Genomic DNA, 24,515 nt, shown 5'->3' with positions numbered 1-24,515 from the left:
TATCAACATTCTTCTCATTATGGTTATTGATACTTTTGAACCAGTGTGGATGATTATTCTCGATATACCTGGACTTTTATGATGAAAACAAAAGGTGAGGCTTTGGTCATTGTACCTCTTTTTTTTTTTTTCTACTATGGTTGAAACTCAATTTGGTGTGCTCATTAAACAATTTCGATCAGATAATGCCCTAGAGTTGGCTTTTACAGAATTTTTTCATTCTAAAGGTGTTCTTCACCAGTTTTCATGTGTTGCTAAATTTGAACATAACTCTATTGTTTAAGGAAAGCATCAACATTTATTGAACGTTGCACGACCTTTATATTTTCAGTCTCGAGTCCCTATTCAGTTTTGGACTGATTGTATTTTTACTGCTACCTTTCTAATCAATCGTACCCATTCATCATTATTACAATGGCAGACTCCTTATGCTCGTATATGGTAAACCTACCGATCATTATGTGTCGATATCTTTTGGATGTTTGTGTTTTGCATCCATTTTATCCTCTCACAGGTCTAAATTTGATCTTTGAGCTTTCCTATTGTATTTGTTAGGTATCCTACTGGTATGAAGGGCTATAAGTTATACGAAATTGAACATATGTGCTTTTTTATATCTTGAGATGTTTTCCATGAGCATATATTTCCCTTTACTTCAGTAATTGATCAAGCTAACTTGAAGATGTCTTTTGATGATGTTGTTCTACCTAGGTTGTTTGATTTTGTCAGAGTTCCTACTATTCCCAATGACATTATTCCTCCCTTGGATGTTGTTCATGATCATGATGCAGTGAGATCTAGTAGTGTTGATATTATACCGAATGATATTAGGCTACCTATCTTTGAATCTTCTCGAGCCTTAGACCAAGTGGATCTCAAGAGGTCTTCTCGGCCTACAAAACCTCCCTCTTACTTGGAGGATTATCATTGTAACATATTATTATCCCAAGATGTCTCGATCTCTATTATTGCCACTTCCACTTCTACAAAGCATCCTTTACATGGTTGTTTATCTTACACTCACTTATCTAATGACTATCGAAACTTTGTACTACAGATTTTTGCATCATATGAGCCTCAGTTTTTCCCCTAGGCTACCGCATTCCCCCATTGCTAACAAGCTATGAAATGTGTGTTAACTGCTATGGAGAATAATCGTACTTGGTCAATTGTTCCTCTTTCCTACAATCAGCCCCCCATTGGATGCAAATGGATATACAAAGTTAAGCATCATTCTGATGGCACAATTGATCAATTACAGAGCTTAGTTGGTTGCCAAAGCATACATTCAACAAGGTGCCCTTGATTACATTGAGATTTTTTCACCAGTTGCCAAAATGATTAGTGCCAAAATCTTACTCACTCTTACAATTTCTCACAACTGGCCTTTAGCACAATTCGATGTGAATAATGCATTCTTATATGGAGATCTTCTTGAAGAGGTTTATATGGACTTGCCCCTTGGCTATACACATATTGTTGTTGCACCTCAGGAGAAGTTCTTGGCTTTTCGATTACATAAGTCCATAGATGGTCTCAAATAGGTTTCTAGACAATAGTTTGACAAACTCTCCAATTCCTTGTTTCTTCTTGGTTTTAAACAGTAGAAATCTTATTACTATCTCTTTATTCAGGGTTCTGGTGCCACTTTTATGGCATTGCATGTCTGCGTTAATGATATTATACTCACAGGTGCCTCTGTTGACATTATTAATGACCTTAAAGTTCATTTGAATTCTGCTTTTAAGTTGAAGGATTTGGGAGATCTTTGTTACTTCTTGGGACTTGAACTTGCATATTCTTCTCAAGGTATTTTTCTGTCTCAACGACATTATGTTCTATAGCTTCTTGAAGATACTGATCTCTTGGCTTATAAACCTTTAAACTGTCCTATGGATCTTAATTTGCAATTATCTTTTGGTGATGGTTCTGTATTACAAGATCCAACTATTTATCATTGTTTGATTGGCAAACTTTTATATCTCACTATCTCCAGACCTAATATTGTATTTGCAGTTCATAAGCATAGTCAATATGTTTCTCGGCCTCATCAATTTCATCTTGATGTTGCCCATCATCTTCTTCGATATTTGAAGGGTTCTCCAGGTCAGGGAATTCTTCTTCGCCCTTGTACTGATTATCAACTTAAGGCTTACTCAAATTCTAATTACGCGTCTTGTGTGGATTCTCGTAAGTCAACGACTGGTTTTTATGTGTTCATAGGTGACTCCCTTATCTCTTGGAAGTCTGAGGAACAGACTACTATCTCTCGATCTTCAGCTAAATACAGGGCTCTTTCTGCTACTACTTATGAAATTATTTGGATCTCCTAATTACTTGCTCCTGCTCTCATCTTTTGTGATAATCAAGCTGCTCTTCACATAGCCACTAACTCTATGTTTCATGAAAGAATGAAGCATATCGAGTTTTTGTTCAAGAAAAGGTTGTTAAAGGCATTATGAAGCTTCTTCCTGCTCGATCTTAATAGCAACTTACAAACATTTTCACCAAAGCTCTTTCATCCAAAGCTTTTATTCCCTTAATATCCACGATGAGTGTGATTAACATTCATTTACCATCTTGAGGGTGAGTATTAATGGTAGTCTTGTAAACTCACATCAAGATAATCTTGTAAATTCTCTTTATTTGTTTTCTCCCTTTTCTTTACTTTGGGATTCACCACTCAATAATCAAGGAAGTGAGATTTTTTATTGGCCTGAACAAAAACTTTAAAACCTCAACACTTTTATAACCTCTTTTTTTTAATCTTAGAACTTACCTTCTCCTTGGTGCTGTCCTACATAGGTGTTAAAGTTTATATTTCAAATGCTAGTGCTTTTTGCAGAAAAATGCTTATTAGGAAGCTTAACCAATTAGTTTCTATGCAGGCGATCTCAAAATTCGGTGCGAAAAAACAGCTGAACGACTTGCTTTCCCGAGAATTCATTCCAAACCTCAGAAAATGAAACAAACACATCAAAATGAATGTTAAGCATTGTAAGCCTTCTCACTACATTACAATCTAATGATGGGTGTGTTTGGCTTTCTCAGGTTCCAATCTTCAATGTTTCAAAGCAGAATGGAGATAGGTAAATTTATTTTAAACTGTTGATTCTTTAGATTATCGATCGTTATCCGGCGATTGCAAATCTTCAGTCATTCTTATTGGCTTCTAACAACAGCTTTTTCTTGCTGCGCTGCCATTAATTTGATTTCAAGTGATTGCTTGCTTCCAGTGATTTCTTTTAATTCAACAAATGGAATGGAAAGATTTGACTCCCTTTAACCCAAGTCAATGACATATTTTATCTAGTTAAAATAGACAGTAGACATAAGTTGACATTTATTTAAGTGATTAAGCATAAAGGATATTAGTCGAAGAAACTAACTGTGAACTGAAGAATTTTCCTCCCAGATTAAATTGCAAGTTTAAACTTTGAGGATTTGGTCAATTTGATCCTAATTTAACTTAACTTTTAATATTTATCCTAGGTTTTTTTTTTTTTTTTTTTTTTTTTTTTTTTGAGAATCCTGGGTTAAAAAATTAATTGTGTTTTCTATTAAACATAATTCAAATTTAAATCTAAAACACGACTAGCCCAAACACCAACAAATCAAAGGAAACGACCTCTCTCCCTAAATTACACATTAAGGAGGAACTCCCCGATCATATCTCTAAAATTATATTCTTATATTTTGATATTTATTAAAATTTACAATTGTACTGACAAAAAATTGAAAGTTATTCTATTAAACATAATTAGATTTGAACGCTCCCATCACACATTTTGAACTTTCGTTTCTATTTCTTTTCCTAGGGAAAAAAAGGGAAAATTGCATGAGCTCAATTTAATTGATTTATCTTATTTAATAATGGTTGAATTTCAAGTTGAATATACAATTTTCATTTCCAACGGGTGGGGATAATTTGCTAACACGACAAGCTTTCAAAAGTTAACAATATTTGTGTCAAGCTTTTCTATAAATAACTACTCAAATTTCATATTCATAACTGATTCTCTAATGGATTGGAGTCTTGTGTGGAGAACAGAACAATTTGACTCTAAAATATAACGTGATATCAAAGCTTATAAACATTTAAGTCTATTTGATGACAATTTTGGTTTTTGAAAATTAAGCTTATGCATAGTACTTCTATTCCTACGGTTCAATAACTTTTGTTTACCTTGCATCGGAAACCTTGCTACTCACGAGTTGGGAATGCATGCACAAAGATGGTGGTACTCAAACAGGAACACTGGCCTTGGGTGGACCTTGTGATAGGAAAAGATGCACTTCAAGAAGTCAATCAATTCTTACTAGTGTTTCTGTGCTTTTTTTTTCCCCTTTTTATGTACTCTCAAAAAGAAAATTGAATGTTAAATAAATAAAGTCTGGACCTTTTACTACTTGAGAAGGCTCAAAAGGTTAATTTTATACATGAAAGGAGAAAAAACACATTCTGAAGAACTCTTGTAATCCTGATTTATTCTTTGCTTATAGAGCAGAAAAACTTCAACACTACAATTAACTCTCATCATACCAAACGTTTCATGTATGACTATAAGCAAAATCACATTCTAGACTCCAAGTTACATATAGGCCTGCCATTCATCTGACAGAACAAAATACAATTTTCTTGATAGAATATGTATAGAGCTAACATCCTAAGGAACCATGCCTAAATTGTAGCCAAATATCTGATGAGGTTCGTTATTGGATGAACAATTGGTTGCCTTCTGTTAGGTTCCCCTTCACGTGCAAGTAATAAACATAACAAGCAAACCAAGAAACAGAACATGGCACTCTGATGTGGATATATTTATACTAAATAATAACAATAAAATCAAAAGTTCTCATATGACAATACAATGGAAGAAAGCAAATAACCCTGAGCCCAGAGCAGAACCTCACAGGATGGTCAGGGAACCGAGAGTTCTAGTTCCTGAGCGTGTGAGAGGAACCTCATATGGGATGGTCAGAGGGCCGGCAGACCTAGCTTCTAAGCCCATAAGCGGAGATCTATGTGCACATAGGAAACATAGCAAATGCAAGAGAGTAAGTGTTTATGACTAGTATCAGTTTAACTATCTACTGTGTGTAAATAGAGTTTTAGAACAGACTCATTATGAGTAGTATCAGTTTATCTATCTACCGTGCATGTAGATAGAGTTGAGAACAGACTCATTTAAGATTGAGATTTGAGTATTAACCTTGTAGTTATGATATGCTTGTATTATTATGAGTTGAAATAGACTCTAGTGTCCGTATCAGATGTTAGTGACTGTTAGTATACTATTGGGCCATACACATCGCATGTGTGAGCCTTCTGGCCACACCCTATGTTTATGTACGGTGTCCTTTTTGGGATCACCCCTTGTAATTATGCTGTGACCTTTGAGTCATTACTTATGAAAGCGTGTCTTCGTGTTCGCCCCTTATGCCTATTCCTATGCCTATGTTTATGAAGTCATTGTGCATTTTTGGTCCAATGGATGGACTAATAGATCACTGAGTGGGGCTAGTAGTGGGTCACTTACTGAGTATATTTTTATACTCACCCTTTCTCTCCTTATTTTTCAGATAAGAGATGACAGACTGGTGCATGACAAGAGAGATCCGTGACCTGGCCATTAGGATGTTTCACTGCTTCTGCATATAGCACTATGTTTTGAATTCTGGTTTAGGAGTTAAGCGTCTTTCACTATTATGCAAAAATATATCAATTTTATTATTTGACTACCTAATTTCAAACATTTGTTTTAGTAGAAATTACGGGTCCCCGATTGGTAAATTATTTTATTTTATCTTGCTTTAGTTATTTATTATTATTTACTTATGTTTTCCCATCCTTGCTCGTTTAAGCATTATTAAATAAAATTTTTGGCTCTTTAGTTTGATGATTTAAAAGACATTGTACTATGCATGCATGAAGTAGCGTCCTAGAATACTGTAGGAAACTAGGGTCGTTACAAATTATGTGTCGCACCCGAATCAGTTAACACCACGACCCCCCTTCCCTTCAAGGTCCCTTTTAATTTCATCGTCCCTTTTTCAAAAAATCCCAGCATCAATCTCAGAGCTATTTTCACCTTCTTCGGTAACTCAATCAATTTCAGCTCCGGTGGATTCTTGTCTTCTCCCTCTGTCTCTATTTCAGAATCTTCTTCCTCATTTAACTCACAATTTTCTTTCACCTTGCAGTGATGTCCAGGATCATATTTCTCATTGCATCAGAAACACAATCCTTTGTCTAATCGCTCCTTGAATTCAACATCTGATAGGCATTTCATCGGAGGATCTCTTTTCGTGTAGTTCCCCTTAATCATGCTTGAAATGTATTTTAAGGTTTCTCCTCCTTTTGTGGTGGTTTTATCATTCGCGGCCCACTCCTTTTTTCTGCTTTAGGCTTTCTTCCTTTCTGGCTCAACTATACCTAAATCAAACAAGGCTAGTTTTAAGGCCACATTCCTATCATTCACCAACTGGGCCACGCGCATACAATCATCTAGCGTCATAAGGTGTCTGCTGATCACTTCTACCTACAGAGCCGATTCAAGACCATCAACAAAGGTGTCACGTAAAACACTCTCAGCCATCTCCGGTAATGGCGCCAAATATGTTATAAATTTCTTCACATAATCAGCATAAGTGCCCTCCTGTTTGATTCGCAAGAGTCGAGCTCCCAAGCTTCCTTCTCCGGTAGGACTAGAGTTTTCAAACATCCGCTTCTTTAATTCTTCTCAATTAGTTATGGCCCTTCGATTATGGCTCCAACATAACCAATCAACCTCATCTGGTGTGAAGCTCACCACTGCTACCTTGACCTTTTTCGCATCCGTGAGTTCATGTATTTTGAAGTAGTGCTCAACCATGTAAACCCAAGATTCAGGATTGTCACCGAAGAACATCAAGATTTCCAACCATTTATACTTGCTCTTATTGATCCTCCTGTACCCTAATTCGAAGCCATATCGATTTCTTCTAGCTTCCCTTTTGAACTTGGAGCAAGGCCCTCAGATGTACCGGACTCTTCCATTGTGTGTGCCGAACTAGTCTCCTTCATTTCTTCGATAAGTTTTTCAATACTTTTACACAACCCCAGTATCGTAGTTTTTCATCTCTGTAATCTCCTTTTCATTAACCCCCATTCATTCCTCCATTTATTTCTGAGCCATTGTCCTTAAGCCCCAGGATTGATGGACTCTGATACCAATTTGATAGGTTCCCCTTCACCTACAAGTAATAAACCTAACAAGAAAACCAAGAAACAAAGCATAGCACTCTGATATGGATTTATTTATACTCAAAAATAGCAATAAAACCAGAAGCCCTCAAATGACAATACAATAGAAGAAAACAAATAACCCTGACTACTCTTTAGTAAGAATTCAGCAAGAAAACAGATAAAACATAGAAGAAAAGATGTCTCTCTCTTAAAAGCTCTTCTCAGCTTTTACACAAAATATCACCTGCCAACATTATAATAGCCTTTCGAGGTCCCTCAATGGCTTTCATCCCCTCCCACCTCCCTTGCATTGTTTGGTTTTTGTGTAATTTCTAACTTACCCCTTCTTTTATATTTGAATAAGATTGGGGTTTAACACCACCTTAATAGTCGAGCATAAACCAACATATCATATTTGAGAGTATTGAACGATCTCTCTCTTAAAAGCTCCTCTCAGCTTTTACCCAAAATATCACCTGCCAACATTATAACAGCTTTTAGGGGTCCCTCAATAGCTTTCATCCCCTTGCACCTCCTTTGTATTGTTGTTTTTTTGTGCAATTCCTAATTTACCCTTCTTTTATATTTGAATAAGATTGAGGGTTTAACACCTTCTTAATAGTCGAGCATGATTTACCTCATGTGTCTGGGAAAGTTAACGATGCTTCCACAGCTATCCACCAGTTAATATAATGAATTATACATTTCAATCAACATCATAAGATTTTAATTTTAGATATTTGTAATTTTGTGGCACGAGTGAAATAGCACACATAACAATCTAGATTCCTTCTGATCTTTTATTGAGTTTTTCACAACCATCCACCAGTTAATAAAATAAATGGCCATCCATCAGTTAATAAAATGAATGATGCATTTCAATCAACTTATTTTTATCCTTAAAAGATCTTAGATATTTATGATTTTGTGACACAGTAAAATAGAACATAACAATCTAGATTCCTTCTGATCTCCGAAAGGATAGAAAAATCAAGATCTACCATAGAAGGCAGCTAATGTTCAATTTAGAACAAGATGGATAAGCTCTCATCTGCAGCCAATCTTTCACATGGAAAAGAGATGGATCATTTAGAATCAATGTAGAAAAAAGTGCACAAGCAGGTGAATTGAATAGCGTTTACGTCTAGTTCTAAGTTTTGACATTGAGACTCTGGTACCCTAATAATATGAGAATCATCTTTACAGCTTGCTACTATATCTTAAACTTTCTGATTTTCAGGACACTAAATGCAGAAGATGCTGACCAATAAAAGAGAGGTATCTGTTCATATATTGGATTAACACTCTTTAAAACTTCCATTTGTAAGTTGAATACAAACGAGAATGTATAACAGGAACGAAGACTCAAAACCGACATTGACACTGATCAATGACTCTGACACAGGCATTTACTTCCTCAAAACACATTCACAGACATCTCAATATCAGCACGATGACCGCTAAAGAAATTGGAAGCTGATGATATTAAGGCTTAGTCTACCTCCTCCATTTTGCTCTCTTCAGCAACATCTTCCTCTAAAGCAGGCATGTCTGCATCATCTCCTTCATTTTCCTCCTCATCGATGCTAAGACCAAGTTTCAACATTCTGTGGATTCTTGCAGCAAACGTGTTAGGATCATCAAGGCTGAAACCCGAAGTCAATAGAGCAGTTTCGAAGAGAAGCATGACTAAATCCTTGACGGATTTGTCATTTTTGTCTGCCTCTGCTCTTTTTCTTAGTTCCTCCATGATTCCATTATCTGGGTTGATCTCCATTGTCTTCTTGCTTGACATGTAAGCGCCCATGCTGTTGTCTCTGAGAGCTTGAGCCTTCATGATTCTCTCCATGTTTGCCGTCCAGCCATATTCGCCGGTCACCAAGCAGCAAGGAGAGTCCACAATCCTGTCAGAGACAACCACCTTCTCTACTTTGTCGCCAAGGATGTCCTTGATGGTCTTGCAAAGATTCTCAAATGACTTCTTCTTTTCTTCCTTTTTCTTCTTCTCTTCCTCAGTTTCATCATCAAGTTTAAGTCCTTCCTTGGTGGCAGAGACTAGCTTCTTGCCCTCGTATTCTTTCAACTGACCAACGGCATATTCATCGATTGCATCGACCATGAAAAGCACCTCGTAGCCTTTCTTCTTCAGGCGCTCCAAGAAAGGAGAATTCTCTACTGCTTTTTTGCTCTCACCAGTGATGTAGTAAATATCTTTCTGCCCCTCTTTCATCCTGGTGACATAGTCCTTCAAGCTTGTCATTTCATCTCCGCTCTTGGTCGAGTAGTATCGAAGCAAGTCAGCCAATTTGGCTCTGTTTTGGCTGTCTTCGTGGATACCCAACTTCAAATTCTTAGAGAAGGCTTCATAAAACTTGTTGTAATCCTCTTTGTTCTCCGCGATCTCATTGAACATCTCAATGCACTTCTTCACCAAATTCTTCCTTATCACTTTCAGAATCTTGTTCTGCTGCAGCATCTCACGTGAGATATTTAGTGGCAGATCATCGGAATCGACCACACCTTTCACGAATCCAAGGTACTCGGGGATCAGCTCCTCGCAATTGTCCATGATGAACACTCTTCTGACATAGAGCTTTATATTGTTCATTTTCTTACGGCTGTCGAAAAGATCAAATGGAGCTCTCTTGGGGACAAAGAGAATTGCCTTGAACTCAAGTTGTCCCTCTACAGAGAAGTGTTTCACTGCAAGATGATCCTCCCAATCATTTGTCAAGCTCTTGTAGAATGACGCATATTCTTCTTTGGTAATTTCTTCAGGCTTGCGCAGCCAAATTGGTTTCTGCTTGTTAATGAGTTGCCATTCGTGAGAAACTTCTTTGATCTTCTTCTTCTTTGATTTGGTTTCCTTTTCCTCGTCCACCTCTTCAACATCTCCTTCTTTTTCCTTCTTTGGTTCATCATCTTCATCGTCGCTAATCTCCTTCTCGGTAGTTTTCTCGGTCCAGAGATAGATGGGATAGCTGATGAATTCAGAGTGCTTCTTCACAAGGTCCTTGATCCTCCTCTCTTCCAAATACTCCAACTGAATAATTAACACATTCAATTAGTGTCACATTCAAAGAAAAATGTTATGAATCAACAAATGAAGAAAGCAAAAAGGGGAGAGATAATGTTTTATTAAAGGAAGAATACCGGAGTGGGTAATTACAATGGATAGCAATTCTCATACTAACAATTAACTACATAGCAACATTCTTAAATAATTGCAAATATAGCAAAAACTATTTGTTAGACTCATATTAGCGACACAGGACTATGGTCCATTGCAAATTCTTTTCCCGCGTCATTTCGGCTAATACTAAGGAACCCTAACAAAGAACACATTCCATACCACTTTCCCCATTTTATTTACGAAATTCAATCTTCCCCCTTCTAATCCTATAAACAAGTCACAAAACGAACTATATTATAAAATTCAGTTACCTGATCCTCCTTAAGGAAGAGTGTGATCTTTGTACCCCTTCCGAGTTGCTCTCCATTTACATCTCTTGTGACGGTGAAAGAACCACCGGCCTGTGATTCCCATACGTATTGTTCGTCATCATTATGCTTCGTGGTCACAATCACCTTCTCGGCCACAAGGTAAGCCGAATAGAACCCTACACCAAATTGACCAATCATGCTCACATCGGCACCGGCCTGCAATGCCTCCATGAATTCTTTGGTCCCCGACCTTGCGATTGTTCCCAAGTTATTCACCAAATCTGCATTCAAGAAACAACAACGAAACAACTAAGCTCAAGTTTCCGAAATTCTTGCGTCCAGACTTCAAGAAATATCTCGACCTTTCTCTTACCTGCTTTAGTCATTCCGACTCCACTATCGATTATGGAGAGAGTTTTGTTAACCTTATCCGGAACAATCCTGATGAACAGCTCTGGTTGAGCATCGAGTTTGCTCTTGTCTGTCAAACTTTCATATCGAATTTTGTCCAATGCCTATAGATTATCAAAACCAAAACAATCAATCATCCGTCAACAAAACAACACAATCTCGATCTCAACAACGACGTAGAAATTCAATTAAAAAAAAATACAACAACAGAGAATGAAGGTAAAGAAAACTCACGTCAGAGGAATTGCTGATAAGCTCTCGAAGGAAAATCTCCTTGTTGCTGTAGAAAGTATTGATAATCAAACTGAGAAGCTGGTTAATCTCGGCCTGGAAGGCGAAGGTCTCAGCATCGGCCATCTGCACGTCCGCCATTGAACTCTCAAGCAACCTCACGAATAGAGAAAAAACTCAAAGCAGATGAAGAAACAAACTTTTCAGAGAGCAAAGAGAATTAAGAATTCGATATTCACAGATATTGATTATAACTCGAAGTTGATCTGGAGTGAATGAAGACGAAGATTATTTATAGTAGAAGGAGAATAGCACAAAGTCTCGATCCTTCTACGTTTCTCGAGAGCTTTGATAAGATCATTATTTGAATGGTTTAAGTGTACAAAACGGCGTCGTGCAGATCGAGAACGTTCTATAGTTGTGGGGTCGTCTCTGGAATGTTCGTGAGCGCGAAATACTTCTGGAGCGAAGAAAAAACATTTTCTTATCTCTCTTTTTTTCTGCAAAAACGTGCGCATTTTAGAATTTTCTTACTTCATTTGAGGTCGAACATTCACTAATTGAACTCAATAAATATTCAATCAAAATTATAATTTTATTATAAATATTTTTTAGTCACATGCATTGCACGTACCTTTTATATAGTAACTTAAAGGTTAAGGATGCTAGATAAAATATTTATAATAAATAATTATTTAAAATATCATTTTGGTCTATATACTTTGATAATTGTTACATTTTAGTCCCTATACTTTTAAATGTCCAATTTTAGTCATTGAATAAAGTGTAAAAGTAGTTTAGATTAGAATAAAAATAATAGTAAAAAAAATCTGAAATATGATTTTTAAAAATACCTCTTTTCAATTTCTCCCTCCTTTCCCTTCCCATCCTCGATTTCTTTTCCACCATCATCTTCTCCATCAAGCTTTCTCTCTTTTCCTTCTTTCTCTGTTTCTTTCGGTTTCTTGAACACCATTTCACATTGGATGGCTCGTGAATATAAGATTTTTTAAATTGTATTTCAGGTTCTTTTATTAATTTTTCATTCCAATTTAATAGTTAGAGACTACTTTTAAGCTTTATTCAAAGTACAGAAACCAAAATTGGACATCAAAGTAGGGACCAAAATAATTAAAATGGAGGATAACATAGGTATGTATTATAAAATGAAATGTAAAAGGGATCTATAGAGTGATAACTTGTAGAAATACAAGTTATTGTAGCTTTTTATTTAGAATAATTAGGGAAATTCAGAAGAAAAAGCATTAACTTGAAATAAAATTTATGTAAATAATTAAACTTTGCATTCATGTGTTTACAAAACTCATTATCTTAAAAATCATAAAATCTAACATCTTCGAATGCAAGATTATGAGAAAAGAAGCAAAAACAAACCAAGAAACAATAGTTACAGTCATGGACGCATAAAAAGAAATCAGATCAACTTCATTCTTGCATGCAAAGAACCATGAGTAGTGGATGTCAAATCATGCATGCTTAGGCTCCAAAAATCCAACATCATATCATTTTTTAGACATAAATATAGTGTTGTAATCAACTTGAAACTTAAAAGAATGTAATAATGTTTATCTCTAACGAATTATGACATGTTCGTTATAAAATTACTCTATAGAATTTCAGAGAATTGTAAAACATGCAAAATTGACGAGATCTTAACAAAAGCGACATGCACCGATATTGGATGATAAATATGTGCATTAATTAAAATTTAAAATTTGTATCAAAGTTGATATTATTGAAATCTGGTGAAATTGACACAATCTTTAACATTGTCTTTTTTTATTAGTAGGTTAATTAATTGTAATATTTATCAAAGTTGAGGTCTAATTTGATTAAATTGAAAGTCGCGAATAGAAATGGATACACACATTTGAATGGGCATGATTTGTACAAAAGGATGTGAAATAATGATTTAAATAAATATACAAGATAAAATAAAATGAGAAGATTACCAGCGGCGGTGGCTGAACGAGACTAGGAGACGACGACGACGACGGGCACTTGATTGCAGCTGCTGACCGAAGGGAGGAGCGGTGGGGAAGGGCGGCGACGGCGGCGGAAAAAGAAGGAAAAAATGGGAGAGGGAGGGAGAAGAGTGGGGAAGAATAGGAAAAATGGGAGAAGGAGCGGCGCGGGGAGAGGTGGGGGCGGCGCGGGTTAGGGTTTTAGGGAAAGAAATGGGAAAAAGAAATGGGGAAGAATGGGGCCTTTACGGCGTCGAGAGAAACAGTCTCTCCCGACGCTCGATTTAGGCATCGGAAGAACTCATTTTTCTTGTAGTGAGAGGTAGTGGAACTTCCTTTTAACGCCTATAAACAACCCATCGAGAAATTATTTAAGTGTTAGACTTCTTATCAAGAGATTGGTCAAAGCTCTGCCAAAACTCCTCCTCAAATCCACCATTGTCTTCAACCTTTCAAGCTTTTCTTCAAAGAATTCTAAGTGAGAACACAATCTTCTACTCTGAAAAGGGTGAGGACTCAACTACCTCCATAGCAACCACCATTTAAGCAGCCACCATACAAGCCAAAGGAAGCAAGACATTGCAACTAGCAGCTAGATACTTATATCTCTTATCATTCATGTCTTATTTTTCCTCTATCATGTAGAATTAATTCCCTAATAGCTTGATAACATTTCCACAAAGTTTTGATAAGTTAAAGTTCATCTTGTTAAATGTGTGCGCACTACATTACTTAAATATAACTAAGAAATTGATTTAAGTAGAAGTAAGTAACTGTTTGAGAGAGTAAGTGATTGTGGACTTCATTAAACAAGGAAAGAAGTAGTTTTAAAGATAAAGTTAACCTTTTGACTGAAATTAACTCAAGCATGCATCTTAGATGTCACCCCCGTTCCAAATTTCCCTTCTAAACTAGAACGAAGCGTGAAGACGTTAAACATCACTTCTCTCTATGACATCTAACGTCCCAACTCTTAACATATTCTATACTCAAGATCAAACTCAGACTTCCAAACCCATTTTTAAAAATAATCTATGTTCATTGACAGAGTTTAGGAATTTGATTCAGTTTAAATCACAATACTATTTAAAAAGATTTACAGAACAATCGTAAGGATTATTTTGAACAAAACCTCTCATGACATGTAACTAACAAGTTTTAGCTATTTTGGAATACTCTCAAATACATGCACAAACAATACAACAGATGTTTAACAACACTAGTGGCGTTTGACGACTCAGCAGGCACTAAGAACTTATCGCTACCTAGGTGGGGAAAAACATAAAACATGGAAAGCATGAGCTAAAACCCAGTGAATGGTAATTTAGTATAAACATAAACTTTCTCTTTCCAAACATCAACTAATTATCAAAAACATTCTATAAATCGTTGGAAACATATATAAGATTCATTAATAGCTCAAACTCGTATTACTTAGACAATGGCATGATCATAATTCACATAAATCACATTATAAAACATTTAGACGTCATCAGAAAACCACACCAACTCTGTACCTAAATACTCATGTACAACGGTGGGTTACTCTAGACAAAGAATGCACCCCGCGGTGTAAACCAAATCACAAGGTCATACATGTACGCAAAGCTGCCTCAAGACTAAGCATAGATACACACCATAGGCCCAGGTTACTTTGGACTCCCCGGTATACTCTGGCCACATTTGACCCCAGCAGAGGAATTCCCAATATACTCTGGCCACATCTGACCCCGGTAACCCCCTGATCGTCTGAGCAGTGCTACTGAAACACATTCAAGTAGCACGAAAAAATAACTATCTCTCAGGTACAAGAATCAGTAGTTCGAAACCATTTCTACAACCATTCAACAACCTTGATTCCACGATCAAGAGGTTTTCATAAAAACCATATAATATGTATACTTCGATTCCAAACTACATTTTGATAAATCAAGATCATAAAACCATCGAGAGTTTAAAAATCATGATTTAAACATTTTTGAAATATTAGTCACGTAAAACAGACCATGCCCTCACATTTCTTAAATCATAGCGCACTATCATATATAATTACTTTCTATATCAAATCATTCGAAAATAAACCACTCACTGTTAACCGGCTCCTCCTCATAATTTCAATTTCTCCATCTCTCGTTTATCCTAAAATTATATTGATAATCCTCTAGTTATCCTCCACATGACCATAATCCAATTATTTGAAAATTAATCTTCAAGTATAACCAATTTCACTTAAACTTTTCCCAAATCCCTAATTTGATCCAAGGTAGAGTTTCCTTTGCAATATGGTCCTTTAATTGCTCTAAAATTAACTCAAGACCTTAAAATTAATCTACAGTAAGAACTAATTTTATTCCAATTTTCCTTTACAAGAAAGGCCCCAATTCGAAAACTTCTTCTTTTCCTTTTTAAACCGACTGAACACCCCAACTCTCCGAATTCTTGCTTATTGCCTGATGCTTTGGGTTTTTCGCGTATTTGGATAACTCTCCTTTCATCTTTTGGGCACCCAATCAGAAAATTTGAGGAAGACAACCCAATTTGTCCAAATTTCATTCCTTTCATTTTTTTTTCCTTCCTTACTCTCGTCCACCCAATTTCCATCCACTTTTCCTTCAATTTCCAGCCCAAATCGAGTCCTACAAGCCCACAATACCTCCAATTCACCATTAAACCCTTGAAATTTCTAAAATTGACCATATATCAAAAGTTGATTTTTTGTTGACTTTGACTTTTTTATTTTGCCTTTGACTGTTGACTTATCCGAGCACGCCTAATTCATCATTGAATTTACTTTACATGCTTAAATAGGTTCATTATCCTCAAATTATTCCTCGAATCCTTATTTTATTCTTCTTAATGAATAAAACGACGGTTCGATTCTTTCTAATTTTCAAATTCATCTCTTAACCTTCCATCAAACTTAATCTTGAGGTTTCGAATTCTACCTCAATCATCATTTTCCTAACATTTATAAGAAAATTACAGGATGAGAGGCCTTACACTAGAGATAGGATCATTTATACTGCAAAAACGAATAATCCATTACGGTGTAAATCTCACTTGATTACTATTTAGAAACTTTACTCTCCATCTATGAAATACAGACACTGATATATCTATACAATACGAATACGATTAAATACGACGATTCATCAATTTCTAAAAAACTAAGATACAGATACGTCATTTTTATATATTTTTTTAATATATATATTTTTAAAAAACGAGGATACCATACATTTTTTTCTTTAAAAAAATTAAAGAAATCTAGGATATAGATAAATTTAGCATACATTAATAACAATAACACAAAATAGAATACAAATACTAAAATACAATATACAAAAAGTAACATCTAAGATGTTGAAGTATAATAGTTAATAAAATGCAATAAAAAAAAGTTATTCATATTGCAAAGAAGAAAAAGAAAAGAATTTTGGTGGGCTTTGTGGAGATGTGAAGATAGAGATTAAATGATTTTAGTCAGAGTTTGATCCGTTATTTATTTGTTTCTTTTAGTTTTGGACTCAAATAAATTGTCTAATTTTAGATTGAGAAAGATTAAGAGTTCTTTATTTTACCAATAACATGAATGCATAACTTAATTGTGTTTGTATTTGTCATCATCAACTTCACTTCCATTATTTCATGCATCATAACACATTCAACACATCATCACTCATCACCACTTTCACCAACACTTGTATGTAATCCATTATTTAGATATACAAAACTCACTTGATGCATTAACTAAGAATTCCCGTTAAGATCAAGCATCAAACTCAAACATATTTTTAGCGTTCTTAGTTCATGTGTTCGACCATGGACTCACCAAAAACTCTGTTTGGACTTATCTAAATAGAGGAAACATTGTGTTTACATAGATCATTCATCGCATTCATCAACTAAGACACAACTTAATCGTTAAACTCTTCAACCATATTAAACGCAACACATAGATTCTTCTTTGTAGTTCATGGACTTTATTAGGGGTGGTCATTTAAACCGTAAAAACCAAACCGTTTTTAAAAATCAAACCGAATCGGAAAATCAATGAAACCAAAAAATTCGGTTCGGTTTGGTTTCACTTTCGAAAACTAAATTTGAAACCGAACCGAACCGTTTTTAACTATATATATATATATTTAAAAAAAGAGTAAAACCGAATTTAAAACCTAATTAAAAAAAATATAACATGGATTTTTTAAAAATGCCAAAACTGAATTTAAAACCAAATCGAACCGCATATATGTGGTTCGTTTCGGTTCGGTTTGAACCAATAAATCGATCAAACCAAACCAAATCGAACCATTTCCACCCCTAGACCTTATATGGTAAGATATATAATAATAAATAATAGTAATAATAATACTTCTCGATTCGGTTCCCGTTGAATTAAATTTTTTATTTTTGTATATGTGAATTGACTAATTCTTGAAAATTTCAATACAATCAAAACCGGCATTGTAATATAGATTTAGTATGACAAGTAAAAACATTGTGTTAGTAATTAACTTTATTGAATAAACATGTTAATATTCTGATATTATAAAATAGATAATGCAACCAAATTTATTTTAATGTTTTCAGTCACTCTCATTTTCTTTATTTTTTCTGAGCGCACCTAAACTTGGATAGTTTCAACCATTCAAAGGAAAAAATGATCCTATGAAAATTTCAAGGGATAGATGGAAAAAAAATTATCCTCTATAGCCCTAAAAAAGTTTTCTAAATTCAAAGATGTTCTTGTTTTTGTTTAAAGTTCATCTAAGTCATAAAAAATATTATTTTTGTGAAATAATCTATACTATACTATGTGTAAAATGTGTTATCCATCTTGTCCCTACTTTTTTTAATAAATCCATACTTTACCCTTTTTTAGATGGAACACAACTTGTTTATGTAATATGGAACATGATTCTTCAAATATATGTTGTTAATTATAATAAATTTATAATATATAAAATGTGGCCATTTGCCAACAAGAGTATAGCACAATGCTTATCAAGTTCAATTTTAGAGGTTTGATTCCCACGATTTAATTGATATCAATGGGTCATTGCGAATGTTCAGGTGGAAATAATACATATCAAACTCATGCATTATTTTCACTTAGGATGTGTGTTTGGCTCAAGGAGTTGAGAATTAGGAGTTATGACTATCACTCCATGTTAACATCAATTTTATACATTATTAATTCTTATATTGTGGGCTTTAAAAGTGTGTTTTGGCCTAAGGAATTAGGAAATCGAGGTCATAAGGTAGAATTGTTAAATCTATCCATTATTTGACCTAAGGAGTTCATGAATCTCACTACTAAAAATAAATCCGATTTTAATCAACTCCTTACATTGTGTGCCTTAGCTTCATAAGCTTCGATTTCACTCTTCACACTCTATTTCACTCCTTAACTCAAATATAGTGATCGTAAAAAGTAGAGAATTGTGAACTCCTAAACCCATAGTGTAAGAGTGAGTTATAAAATTAATGTTTTTTAGTAGTCAACCACCAACTATTTGGGCCAACAAGGAAAACTCCAACTTCCTTACTTCTACTTTCAAACAAGCCACATACACCCTAGAAGAATAGGTGCAATAAAAAATAATGATTTTTTTTAAATCTTCCACATGGCAAGGTTTCATTGGTGTGGAGGCATAATTTACATTCAATTTTAACTACAATTAAAAAAAGTGGTGGTAGAGTGTCGTTGGTGTGCAATCTTGGAACTTAAAAAAAATGTATGTAAACATTATTAAACCCTCAATAAAAAGTAACAAAAGTTATTAAACAAGGCCTAAGGATCTTTCTTAATATAAAAAAAATTAAAATATTTACAATTTATAGAAAAAAAATCCCAAAGCGAATGTTGTTAAAATTTTTGTTTTTATAAAAATTTTCCTGTTTTTTATTTTTAACTTTTTAAAAATTAAATCTATCATCCACTTTTTAACAATATTTTTAAGAACCAAATAAAATTTTGAAAAAAAAATATCCATAACCATTTCATTTTTCATTTTTGAAAATTAAGTTTCTTTCCTCTCCTTAGATACAATAGTTATTCTAAAAATAAAATTTTAAAAACCATTGTTTTTTTAAAATTTATCAAAACTTGACTTGGTTTTGTATATCAGATGAAAAAGCATTAAAAAATGAAGAAATTTTATATGAAAATAGTGTCAATAAACTTAATTTCAAAAATCAAATCAATTGTACAAATCTCTTTTTCTCAAATCACTATTCCTATCAATCAACCCCTAATAAGGAAGATGGCCTAAACAACTCAATTTAACTTGAGACTATACATACAACTTAATGTTATAATTCATGCACATAATTGAAGAAAATTTTCTTTTTGATCCCTAAATTTTAAGACTAAATTTTATTTAATCCCCATCATTCAAAATCTATTTTTTTTTCTCTAAATTTTTAAATGCTAAACATTCATATAAATTTTATTTCAATTTATTCCTTTCAAAATATTATAATTTTACCCAAAGTTAAATTTTATTTCAATTTGATTCTTAAATTTCAATTTTTTTTATTTTTTTTCAAAAGATACTCACTTTCCATCATTGACATCAATTTTTAATTTTAAACTTATTAAAAAACTAATAAAAATTAATTATATTTCACTTAATGATATTTAATTTATCAAAATAAATTAAATTTAAAGACAAAAATAATATTTAGTGAATAATTAAAGTTAAAATGTAAATCTTGAAATATAAGATCTAAATTGAAACAAAATTCAAATGTCAAAAATAAAATTATAACATTTTAAAAGTTGATGATTAAAATGAAACCATACTAAATATATAACATTTTGAAAATTAAGCTAAATTAAAAACTAGACCTATAACTTATGACCAAAAAAGTATTTCTCTTATAAATATCAATTGATATATTTTATTAAATAAATTTTCAAAACTTTTTAGAGATTTATTTGCAGATGATTCTATTTGGTAAATTCTTCAAACCGTTTGAGAATCCAAGCTTTCAGAACGTAAAACGAGTAGGAAGTTTGTCGGAAGATCCAAGCCTGTGAGTTCTAGTCCACAATTTTATACCTTAAATGATTGAATTAAACTGATGTCGATTTTTTAAATCCAAAAAAAAATGGTTTAAATCATGACAGGGCATTTTGGCTATGAATTCATGGGACCTTTTGACTACAAATTAATTTCTCTAGTTTACCCTCTCTAAGAATTTAAAATCATAAAATAAATATCCATATATTGTTTATCATATATTTGTTTTGAAGAACGTAATTAACTTTTACTTATAGTGACGAAGATACTTATGGAATTAAAGTTGGTATTTCCCAAAATAGCCAGCCAGTTGAACAAACAATAAATGCATGATAAATCCAATACATTGTTATAAAATTAAATTATAATTAACAATTTAATAAACACATTTAAAATAGATTAAAAATAAGTATTTAAAAGCCTCAGACAGCCAGTCTATTTAACATCAAGAAAAATTCAGCCGGTAATTCCAACTAAAATAGAACAAATCCTCATTGGCTTTCAACACACAAAATTAGAATTCGTAAAAACTTTTAACAAAAAAATCAGGGAACATGTCAAGATGAGATCGATTTAAATAAATGTAATCACACAAAACGGCTCTGTAAATCTATTGAAAAAAGATAAACAGATTCCTATCAAGATGTGAAAAAGCTTGTTTTTGGTTCAATCATAGCATCGTCGGTCACCGCCCTTGGGCTATCGACGACGTGGCATCGAACCGGAAGTAAAAGAACAAAAAACATTAAGAAAATCCTCAGAGACCCGTTTCAAATCAACCACACAGAAAGAAATCACAAAACCAGTTGCAAAATCCCGACCAGAAAAATCGCCCAAAAACCGAACCGCTCCGGGAAAGAAACGAATCGGCGGCGGAGTTAACTGGCGGATGGGAAGAACAGTCCAATTCCATGGCTTCTCGCTGCTTTTTGGAGTGTCATACGGCACTTCCTATCAATTGTGGGAGTGTTTCATCATCGGAAGAGATTCGAACAAAAATTATAAAGTAAAAAGAAAAAAAAATGTACTAAGAAGAGATCGAAGAAGTTGAAACAAGAGATGCATTGAACCTACAGAAAGATGAAGAAGGTGATGGAGATCGGTGGATATTTATGGAGGCGAGTGAGGGCGAGAGTTTAGGGGTGGCGAATTTGTAACCCTAGTTTCATATGTCATCTCTGTGTGGGCCGGCGTTTTCCATTTGAGCCTAGGGTAAAAACGAACAAACGGATTACGGCCCAATCAAAAAGCCCAAAGAAAACCGACGTGTGATATTTGGTCTAATTTATAAAGGGTTAAAAAACACTTTTGCCCCATAACTTTCATGAAAATAACAATTTGATCCCTAAACTTTGGTTTGTAGTATTTATACTTTAAGTTTTGTAACAATTTATTCCATGAATTTTAATATGTAATAATATAATCCATGAACTTTAATATGTAACAATTTAGTCCTTGTATTTTCAATATTATAACAATTTAGTTCCTAACGTAAAAAAAAGTTTATCAAAATTATATGTCAATTTTTAATACTTTATGATGTAGGACTTGTATTTTATAAAAATATTAAGTCTCTAATTACTTTAACAGTTTATTTAGGCATCATTAAACCTTGACGTTAATTTCTAAAATAGAGACTAAATTGTTACAAATTTTAAAGTTCAAGGACTAGATTGTTACATAGTAAAGTTTAGGGACTAAATTGTTAAAAAATTGAAAACATAATGACTAAATCGTTGCAAACTAAAGTTCAGGGACTAAACTGTTATTTATATGAAAATTTAGAGATTAAAAGTGAATTTTAACATATATTATAAAATGTCTAATTAGATAAACATAGCTTAATATAAAACTTGTATTATCGACTTATAAATTTTATTATGTGACCTATATTGTAAAAATATTAAAAAGAAAAATTAGGTGAAGTGGCTTAACTCATTTTCTTTGATCCTACCAAAAAAAAAAGTGTTTGGAAATTATTTTTCCCCTTAATGAAGAAATAGTGGGCTTAATAGAATCATAGTTTAAATTTCTAGGGGTACTTCCACCTTTAATGGTGCTCCCTCAGTGTGGGGAGTGGTCTGCAAAGATTCAGAGAAATCTGAAGGGTTATGTGTTCAGTAAAGGTCTAAGAGTTAGATGTTTATGGGAAACCTGAGGCATTTAAGCTTAGGGAAGGTTTAGGATCAAGTGTTCAAAGCGAAACTTGATGAGAAAAGTAAAAAGAGAGGCCAATGGTTTAGAGAATAGAGTGAAGAGTTTTTAGGTAGAACCTAAGGAACAAGTTGAAGGAATATAGTATAGAGTCAAGAGTACAAGTGGTCGACATAAAACCAACCCAAGATTGGAACTTCATATGCTATCAAAGGGTAAAGAAAGGAAGCAGAGGATCAATTAAGTTATCCTGAGGGCTAGCACCGAGATAAATGAACTAGTACTAGATCAGTACATTTAGAGATTTGTAGAAACAATATGGCCTATAGGATTAAATCCAAAGGAAAGTTTGGCATAAAAGAATTGAGGTTTTAAAGATGTCCATTTTCGAGGAAATAGTGGAACCAATCGATACTGAGGAATGAATAACTTTAATAGAGAAATGATTTAGGGTCATGAGTGAAGGAAGGAACTCTTATCAAAGAGACCCGTGAGCGGAAGCTAGATCGTTCCAAACCCCATTATGATAGAAAATACACATTTACAATTAAACAGTAATAGTTATGCAAAACTCTAAATTACAGCATGCCAGAAAAGGGAAATACTAAGGTTCAAGCGAACTTACCCCTGAAGAACTATTCTTCTCGTTCCCTCTAACTTACTACAAGATCGTTCACCAACATTAATGCATGCCTCAACAATCTTCCTCGAACAAGAACCAATCCACACTCCACTCTTGAACAGGAAACATACACCACTAGCAGGCTACCTTAGTATTCTTGGTATGAGAATACAGGAGTTGTGGGCTCTATAGGATTTGGTAGAGGATAGGAGAAATTTAGACAGATCGTATAGACGATCGAGTAAGTAGGAGATAAATTAAAGTCTATCGTATAGATAGTGTACTCTACCATTTAGGAAACAAGTGACTATCGTATGAAAGCTCGTTACACGATCGTTTATGCTCTCAAGCTATCGTATAGCTATATCTTTTTATCGCACGATTCTCAATCGCTTAATGATCGCATTATTGTAAAAATGAAAACGATTTTTAATTTATCCATTAGTTACCATAACTAACCACAACTTCCCACTAAGTTGGTTATGGAAGAAAAAACCGTAACCAATTATCCTATGATTGATTTAGTTACAAATATAATCAATATATTCATAACCAATAGTTTTAATATCACATCTCATGCAATATATAAACCATAGTGCATGAACTCTTATACAAGAGTACCTATGAGCGAAAGCGGATCTTTCCAATTCATTGTGACAGAATTTTCACATATACATTCAGATAAACAGATATGCATTAAACAACTCAATTACTGGCATGCTTTTAGATAAATAAACAAGAGAACGAGGACTTACCAGTTGAAGACTTTTTTCAGAACAAATCTCGTTCTCACACGAACAGACTCCTTGCGCTCTCGCTAGAATGTCAGGAAATCGTTCAGAAACTCCCTGGTCGTCTACCACGAATGGCTTCACACGAACAATAGGAAATAGAGACGACACCACCACTCAGAGCCTTTAGTATTCTCGAAGTGAGAATCCAAAGTGTGGGTGCTGTTCGGATTTGGTAGAGGTGAGTAAGAAAGGCTATCGTGTACAAAGATCAAGCAAGTGGGGGAAGGTAACAACTATTGTATAGTTAGGGTGCTTGATCGTTTAGGCGAGATACAAGATCAGGTAGGTAAAGCTAGGTGATCGTCTATACGATCGTTTAGAAAAGTTCGGGTGCTAAGCAATCGTTTAGGAAACTATGGGTAATCGTTTAGAGAAGCACGTGCGCGAGTGAGCGATCGTTTAGTAAAATGAAACGTTATCGTATAGGCTCTAGTTTTACTAAGCGATAGGATGCTAACAAAATTGACCACGTGTATACAAAATGAAAACAATTTTCATTTTATTCTTCAGTTACGAAAACTGAATTGAACTTCCCACTAACACATGATTACAGAGAAAACGTCGGGCAATTATCTCATAACTGTCCAATTAATAAAATAATAAATATAATCATAATAT

The 24,515-nt window shown here is 34.0% G+C and overlaps 1 protein-coding gene and 3 non-coding genes across 4 annotated transcripts; all 4 read right to left on the bottom strand.

Moving 5' to 3' along the window:
* Nucleotides 1-8,486: 8,486 nt before the first annotated feature.
* On the bottom strand, nt 8,487-11,583 carry LOC120077898 (heat shock protein 83). The gene is made up of 4 exons (XM_039032000.1): nt 11,318-11,583; nt 11,046-11,187; nt 10,673-10,953; nt 8,487-10,271 (listed from the first exon to the last, which is right to left on the bottom strand). Exons 1-4 carry the CDS (start codon nt 11,453-11,455, stop codon nt 8,721-8,723), a joined length of 2,112 nt encoding a protein of 703 aa, XP_038887928.1. The 5' UTR covers nt 11,456-11,583; the 3' UTR covers nt 8,487-8,720.
* A 9,158-nt stretch (nt 11,584-20,741) lies between these two features.
* Nucleotides 20,742-20,828, bottom strand: LOC120078861. Its single transcript, XR_005482141.1, has one exon. It is a non-coding gene; the product is annotated as a small nucleolar RNA snoR77Y (small nucleolar RNA).
* A 78-nt stretch (nt 20,829-20,906) lies between these two features.
* LOC120078866 lies at nt 20,907-21,050 on the bottom strand. Its single transcript, XR_005482145.1, has one exon. It is a non-coding gene; the product is annotated as a small nucleolar RNA snoR2/U65 (small nucleolar RNA).
* A 192-nt stretch (nt 21,051-21,242) lies between these two features.
* On the bottom strand, nt 21,243-21,310 carry LOC120078867. The gene has a single exon (XR_005482146.1). It is a non-coding gene; the product is annotated as a small nucleolar RNA U49 (small nucleolar RNA).
* Between the last annotated feature and the right edge of the window lie 3,205 nt (nt 21,311-24,515).

Source organism: Benincasa hispida, chromosome 5 (assembly GCF_009727055.1).
Source record: "Benincasa hispida cultivar B227 chromosome 5, ASM972705v1, whole genome shotgun sequence".
Taxonomy (NCBI): domain Eukaryota; kingdom Viridiplantae; phylum Streptophyta; class Magnoliopsida; order Cucurbitales; family Cucurbitaceae; genus Benincasa; species Benincasa hispida.
This window is presented reverse-complemented; position numbering and strand designations above follow the sequence as displayed.

What these genes read in the sequence shown, in the direction of transcription:
- LOC120077898 (XM_039032000.1), bottom strand. Translation starts at nt 11,455, where the DNA reads ATGGCGGACGTGCAGATGGCCGATGCTGAGACCTTCGCCTTCCAGGCC. An exon ending in TTATCAGCAATTCCTCTGAC is followed by an intron (nt 11,188 to 11,317) that starts GTGAGTTTTCTT and finishes GATAATCTATAG; the next exon opens with GCATTGGACAAAATTCGATA. An exon ending in TCTTCCTTAAGGAGGATCAG is followed by an intron (nt 10,272 to 10,672) that starts GTAACTGAATTT and finishes TTAATTATTCAG; the next exon opens with TTGGAGTATTTGGAAGAGAG.